Source organism: Solea solea, chromosome 21 (genome assembly GCF_958295425.1).
Source record: "Solea solea chromosome 21, fSolSol10.1, whole genome shotgun sequence".
In the NCBI taxonomy this organism is placed as follows: Eukaryota; Metazoa; Chordata; class Actinopteri; order Pleuronectiformes; family Soleidae; genus Solea; species Solea solea.
This window is the reverse complement of record NC_081154.1, coordinates 19,957,451-19,964,950: the sequence shown is the minus strand read 5'-3', so window position 1 is coordinate 19,964,950 and position 7,500 is coordinate 19,957,451. Positions and strand designations below refer to the sequence as shown.

The 7,500-nt window shown below is 43.2% G+C and overlaps 1 protein-coding gene across 4 annotated transcripts in view; it reads left to right on the top strand.

Moving 5' to 3' along the window:
- Positions 1-7,500, top strand: part of LOC131448155 (glutamate receptor ionotropic, delta-1-like) — a 179,160-nt gene that overhangs the window by 156,292 nt on the left and 15,368 nt on the right. For all 4 annotated transcript variants that reach the window (XR_009234158.1, XM_058620313.1, XM_058620310.1 and 1 more), the window contains exons 9-12: positions 1,723-1,824; positions 3,005-3,127; positions 3,273-3,347; positions 3,453-3,795. Coding sequence is in view for 3 of the 4 variants with exons in the window: in XM_058620313.1 (XP_058476296.1) it covers positions 1,723-1,824; positions 3,005-3,127; positions 3,273-3,347; positions 3,453-3,795 (643 nt within the window). In the remaining variant the exon portion in view is untranslated. The remainder of the gene's footprint in view (positions 1-1,722; positions 1,825-3,004; positions 3,128-3,272; positions 3,348-3,452; positions 3,796-7,500) is intronic.

Below are 7,500 nucleotides of genomic sequence, written 5' to 3'. Positions count from 1 at the left end.
CGAGTCTCCTGTCGACCGCTTACATTTTAATTAAATATTTTCATACTTATTCCTTTTTATTTTGGTGAAGGTTATTCTGAGGGTTGGGTTTAATAAAGTCAAACACCAGCCAATTGAGAACTTAATTAATGTAAAGATAATGAGCCGTAACCAATCAAAGAACAGCTACGTTTTCTTTTTCATTCAAACTAAAGACTTGTGTCATAAAATCTACGTCACTTTAAGTTTCTACAATATTTTAAGAACACGTTCACGTCTTTATCTCACTGTGACACAGACTTTTCCAACAGGAAACTGAAGTTTGTAAACCACTCACTCTCACACACCAAACCTCAGAGAGAAAACCAGTGATTTTAACATCACACACACACACACACACACACACACTGCTGCCTCCATCACTAAGCTCTAATGTCTGATTTTGTCAATTCTGCATTTGAAATATTTCATTTAGACTTAACTCAGTGACACAAAGTGACCACACGAGGCAGCAGAGGACACATAGCGGCGCCTGTGTCCCCGTCAGCTCTATGAGGTTTGGTGGGCGTGGTTTACCTCACACAGCCTCAGATGAATCCAGTGACTCTGACTGAGCTCATTAACATGTTTGAATGAAAGTGAAGTGTTTCCACCAGAGCTGAATAAACACTCACACCATCATCATCATTAACGCAACATTAGCATTAGCGACCCCAGCTGTGTTAGCGTGTGTTAGCGTGTGTGTGTGTGTGTGTGTGTGTGTGTGTGTTACAGCTCAGTTCACTGTACAACAAACAACAAACTAATGGTGTGATTAACGTAACAACGCTCATTAAGGAGCTCAGTCACAGATTACAGAGCATGTTAACATTAGCTGTCGTCTGAAATGAACCAGCGCTCGGTTAATAAGTTAATAACTCGTCTAATGTCAACGTGACCTGCTTTCATTGTCGTAGTGCTTTTTAAATTGACGTATGAAACCGTCTGTTTAATTACACTGAACATCACAGTCAACACATTTAAAGATGAATTAAAAACAGTGACTCGACAACTTCACTTAACATGAATCCACAGAAATCTGTGTCCAAAGTATGTGGAGTTTATGTTGTAACATCAGAGTGAGGACGTTTCACAACCATTTCATTTCAACTCATTCACCTGTGTGTTTATGTCTTTGAGAGACAGTGGCAGAAAGGATGTACTGTGCGTTTTAGTGTCCTCACAAAGGAGCAGCACAGATGTGTGTGTGTGTTTGTTCTTGTACTTCAATCTATATTTAAATCTATATTCCAACCACTTTAAATGACAGTGTTTACTTTGTAACACAGCTTTACAAGGATTTGATTGTCCTCACAAAGGCAGATACAAGTTAGTGTGTGTGTGTGTGTGTCAGTCCGCCTGTCTTTGTGAGGACCAGTGAAAAGTGCACACCTCTCGGGACATGTGTGAACAAAGAGGACATTCTAGTTTGTCCTCGTTTTCTGATAAACCTTCAAAAAGCCTTTTATAACTCAGTGAAGATAGAGATAGGTTACCATGGTGACGGGATGCTCTTTGTCAAACTCTCTCTCACACACACACACACACACATTGTTCTGGTTAGCCTGTGTTTGTTTACAGAGTTTTTTACTTGTGTTTGTCTACCTGTGTTTGTTTACAGAGTTGTTTACTTGTGTTTGTTTACCTGTGTTTGTTTACAGAGTTGTTTACTTGTGTTTGTTTACCTGTGTTTGTTTTCCATAGCTGGCGACCTGGGACTCGGTTCATGGACTGAACGGCAGTCTGAAGGAGAGTCGGATAGAGAACGGGATGCAGGGAGTGACTGTGAAGGTGGTCACTTTACTGGTAAGTGACATCATCAATACATCAATGCATCATCAATACATCAATACATCATCAATACACCATTAATACATCATCAATACATCATTAATACATCATCAATTAGTGGTGCAACGGATCATCATTGATCCGTGATCCGTTCGGATCAATATCTTCGGTTCGGCACACACGTCATCCGCGGATTGATTTATGGAAAAAAAACAGAGGAGCTTGAACGCCCCGTGTCATTTAAATCCCCTGTATGGGAGCATTTTGGCTTCCCTGTTAAATATAATGACGAAGGAAAGAGGTTAGTGGATAAAACCGTGACGGTGTGTCGGCACTGTGGCACAAGAAAGCCACATGACAGTGGAAACACATCAAGCATGGACACGCATTGAAAACGAAGGCTGCTCAACAACCGCAGCATTTAAGCAGCCCCTTGTTACAAATCAGACCGGGCTGAAGCCATCACAAACGCTATCGGTGTGTTTATAGGTGCAGACATGAGGCCATATTGGCTTGTGCAAAACGAGGGCTTTAAACACATGCTGAAAGTGCTTGAGCCACGTTACGACGGTGCGCCGTCGTGCACCCACTTCAGCGAAAAGATTGTGCCAGACTTTTTTGCTGATCCGCGGAACGATCCGATCCGTGAGTTTTTTGATCCGTTGCACCCCTATCATCAATACATCATTAATACATCAATGCATCATCAATACATCAATGCATCATCAATACATCAATGCATCATCAATGCATCATCAATACATCAATGCATCATCAATACATCAATGGATCATCAATGCATCATCAATACATCATTAATACATCAATGCATCATCAATACATCAATGCATCATCAATACATCATTAATACATCAATGCATCATTAATACATCAATGCATCATCAATACATCAATGCATCATCAATACATCAATGGATCATCAATGCATCATCAATACATCATTAATACATCAATGCATCATCAATACATCAATGCATCATCAATACATCAATGCATCATCAATACATCATTAATACATCAATGCATCATCAATACATCAATGCATCATCAATACATCAATAATCTGCCTGAATGTAGATAAAACCCATTCTTCAAAAACATTAAACACATTTTTGTGGAAACGTTTGGGAGGAGCTACAGTGTTCTGACCTCTGTCTGTCTGTCTGTCTGTCAGGAGGATCCGTTCGTCATGGTGGCTGAAAACATCCTCGGTCAACCAAAGAGATACAAAGGTTTCTCCATCGACGTCCTGGATGCTCTCGCCAAGGTCCTGGGCTTCAAATACGAGATCTACCAGGTGAGAGACAGACAGACAGAGAGAGACACAGACAGACAGAGAGAGTGACACAGAGAGACATACAGACAGAGAGAGAGAGACAGACATGTGTCACACACATACACCCATGTTGATGTTGCTGCCTTTGAACTTGATTGATCCTCAGGTCAGTGACAGTAAATATGGATCTCAGCTTCCCAACGGTTCGTGGAATGGAATGATCGGTGACCTCATCAGTAAGGTAAACGTCCACCTCGCTCTCGCGCTAAGACACCGTGGACCAGCAGGGGGCGCCTTATGTGACACCTGTGTGTGTGTGTGTGTGTGTGTGTGTGTGTGTGTTCAGAGGGCGGACCTGGCCGTGTCGGCCATCACCATCACACCAGAGCGTGAGAACGTGGTGGACTTCAGCAAACGTTACCTGGACTACAGCGTCGGGATCCTGCTGAGGAAACCTGAAGAGAAGATCAACATCTTCTCCTTGTTCGCGCCCTTTGACCTCGCCGTGTGGGCGTGTATCGCCGCCGCCATCCTGGTGGTGGGCGTGCTCATCTTCCTGCTCAACAGACTGCAGGCGCTGCGCTCGTCCAGCGCTCAGAACACAGTGAGCGGCCAGAGCGGCGGCGGCGTGGGCTCAGGCTCGCTCCACAGCGCCATCTGGATCGTCTACGGAGCCTTTGTTCAACAAGGTCTGTTGTCTCACTGCTGAGTTAGTTAGTTAGTTAGTTCTGGATCGTCTACGGAGCCTTTGTTCAACAAGGTCTGTCGTCTCACTGCTGAGTTAGTTAGTTAGTTAGTTAGTTAGTTAGTTCTGGATCATCTACGGAGCCTTTGTTCAACAAGGTCTGTCGTCTCACTGCTGAGTTAGTTAGTTAGTTAGTTAGTTCTGGATCGTCTACGGAGCCTTTGTTCAACAAGGTCTGTCGTCTCACTGCTGAGTTAGTTAGTTAGTTAGTTAGTTCTGGATCGTCTACGGAGCCTTTGTTCAACAAGGCCTGTCGTCTCACTGCTGAGTTAGTTAGTTAGTTAGTTAGTTCTGGATCGTCTACGGAGCCTTTGTTCAACAAGGTCTGTCGTCTCACTGCTGAGTTAGTTAGTTAGTAAGTTAGTTCTGGATCGTCTACGGAGCCTTTGTTCAACAAGGTCTGTCGTCTCACTGCTGAGTTAGTTAGTTAGTTAGTTAGTTAGTTCTGGATCATCTACGGAGCCTTTGTTCAACAAGGTCTGTCGTCTCACTGCTGAGTTGTTAGTTAGTTAGTTAGTTAGTTCTGGATCATCTACGGAGCCTTTGTTCAACAAGGTCTGTCGTCTCACTGCTGAGTTAGTTAGTTAGTTAGTTAGTTCTGGATCATCTACGGAGCCTTTGTTCAACAAGGTCTGTCGTCTCACTGCTGAGTCAGTTAGTTAGTTAGTTCTGGATCGTCTACGGAGCCTTTGTTCAACAAGGTCTGTCGTCTCACTGCTGAGTTGTTAGTTAGTTAGTTCTGGATCATCTACGGAGCCTTTGTTCAACAAGGTCTGTCGTCTCACTGCTGAGTTAGTTAGTTAGTTAGTTCTGGATCGTCTACGGAGCCTTTGTTCAACAAGGTCTGTCGTCTCACTGCTGAGTTAGTTAGTTAGTTAGTTAGTTCTGGATCATCTACGGAGCCTTTGTTAAACAAGGTCTGTCGTCTCACTGCTGAGTTAGTTAGTTAGTAAGTTCTGGATCGTCTACGGAGCCTTTGTTCAACAAGGTCTGTCGTCTCACTGCTGAGTTGTTAGTTAGTTAGTTAGTTAGTTCTGGATCATCTACGGAGCCTTTGTTCAACAAGGTCTGTCGTCTCACTGCTGAGTTAGTTAGTTAGTTAGTTAGTTCTGGATCATCTACGGAGCCTTTGTTCAACAAGGTCTGTCGTCTCACTGCTGAGTTAGTTAGTTAGTTAGTAAGTTCTGGATCGTCTACGGAGCCTTTGTTCAACAAGGTCTGTTGTCTCACTGCTGAGTTGTTAGTTAGTTAGTTAGTTAGTTCTGGATCATCTACGGAGCCTTTGTTCAACAAGGTCTGTCGTCTCACTGCTGAGTCAGTTAGTTAGTTAGTTAGTTAGTTCTGGATCATCTACGGAGCCTTTGTTCAACAAGGTCTGTCGTCTCACTGCTGAGTCAGTTAGTTAGTTAGTTCTGGATCGTCTACGGAGCCTTTGTTCAACAAGGTCTGTCGTCTCACTGCTGAGTTGTTAGTTAGTTAGTTCTGGATCATCTACGGAGCCTTTGTTCAACAAGGTCTGTCGTCTCACTGCTGAGTTAGTTAGTTAGTTAGTTCTGGATCGTCTACGGAGCCTTTGTTCAACAAGGTCTGTCGTCTCACTGCTGAGTTAGTTAGTTAGTTAGTTAGTTCTGGATCATCTACGGAGCCTTTGTTAAACAAGGTCTGTCGTCTCACTGCTGAGTTAGTTAGTTAGTAAGTTCTGGATCGTCTACGGAGCCTTTGTTCAACAAGGTCTGTCGTCTCACTGCTGAGTTGTTAGTTAGTTAGTTAGTTAGTTCTGGATCATCTACGGAGCCTTTGTTCAACAAGGTCTGTCGTCTCACTGCTGAGTTAGTTAGTTAGTTAGTTAGTTCTGGATCATCTACGGAGCCTTTGTTCAACAAGGTCTGTCGTCTCACTGCTGAGTTAGTTAGTTAGTTAGTAAGTTCTGGATCGTCTACGGAGCCTTTGTTCAACAAGGTCTGTTGTCTCACTGCTGAGTTGTTAGTTAGTTAGTTAGTTAGTTCTGGATCATCTACGGAGCCTTTGTTCAACAAGGTCTGTCGTCTCACTGCTGAGTCAGTTAGTTAGTTAGTTCTGGATCATCTACGGAGCCTTTGTTCAACAAGGTCTGTCGTCTCACTGCTGAGTTAGTTAGTTAGTTAGTTAGTTCTGGATCGTCTACGGAGCCTTTGTTCAACAAGGTCTGTCGTCTCACTGCTGAGTTAGTTAGTTAGTTAGTTAGTTCTGGATCGTCTACGGAGCCTTTGTTCAACAAGGCCTGTCGTCTCACTGCTGAGTTAGTTAGTTAGTTAGTTCTGGATCATCTACGGAGCCTTTGTTCAACAAGGTCTGTCGTCTCACTGCTGAATTAATTAGTCAGTTAGTTAGTTAGTTCTGGATCATCTACAGAGCCTTTGTTCAACAAGGCCTGTCGTCTCACTGCTGAGTTAGTTAGTTAGTTAGTTCTGGATCATCTACGGAGCTTTTGTTCAACAAGGTCTGTCGTCTCACTGCTGAGTTAGTTAATTAGTTAGTTCTGGATCGTCTACGGAGCTTTTGTTCAACAAGGTCTGTCGTCTCACTGCTGAGTTAGTTAGTTAGTTAGTTAGTTCTGGATCATCTACGGAGCCTTTGTTCAACAAGGCCTGTCGTCTCACTGCTGAGTTAGTTAGTTAGTTAGTTCTGGATCATCTACAGAGCCTTTGTTCAACAAGGCCTGTCGTCTCACTGCTGAGTTAGTTAGTTAGTTAGTTCTGGATCATCTACGGAGCCTTTGTTCAACAAGGTCTGTCGTCTCACTGCTGAGTTAGTTAATTAGTTAGTTCTGGATCGTCTACGGAGCTTTTGTTCAACAAGGTCTGTCGTCTCACTGCTGAGTTAGTTAGTTAGTTAGTTCTGGATCGTCTACGGAGCCTTTGTTCAACAAGGTCTGTCGTCTCACTGCTGAGTTAGTTAATTAGTTAGTTCTGGATCGTCTACGGAGCTTTTGTTCAACAAGATCTGTCGTCTCACTGCTGAGTTAGTTAGTTAGTTCTGGATCGTCTACAAAGCTTTTGTTCAAGAAGGTCTGTCGTCTCACTGCTGAGTTAGTTAGTTAGTTAGTTAGTTATTTCTGGATCATCTACGGAGCCTTAGTTTAACAAGTTCTGTTTGTCTCACTGCTGAGTTAGTTAGTTTATTAGTTCGTTCGTTCGTTCGTTCGTTGTTCGTTCGTTCGTTCGTTCGTTCGTTCGTTCATTCTGCATCGTCTACGGAGCCCTTGTTCAACAAGGTCTGTCTGTCTCACTGCTGAGTTAGTTAGTTAGTTAGTTAGAGTGACACCATTAATGTGTGTATGTGTGCGTGTGCGTGTGTGTGTGGGCGTGTGCGTGTGTGTGTGTGTGTGTTTGTGTGTGCGTGTGTGTGTGTGCGTGTGTATGTGTGTACCAGGTATTACTAATGTTGTGGGGACCAAAACCTGTTTACACAGTCACATTATGGTGACTTGTCCTCCTTGTGGGGACAAAAAGCAAGTCCCCATAACGTAAATTACTACATTTTAAGGTGAAGATATGTTTCATGGTTAGGTTGAGGTTAGGGTTAGGGTTAGGGTTAGGGTTAGGTTTAGGATTAGGCCAGTAGTAATTGTGGTTAAGGTTAGAGTAAGTCTCCAAGAAATGAATGTAAG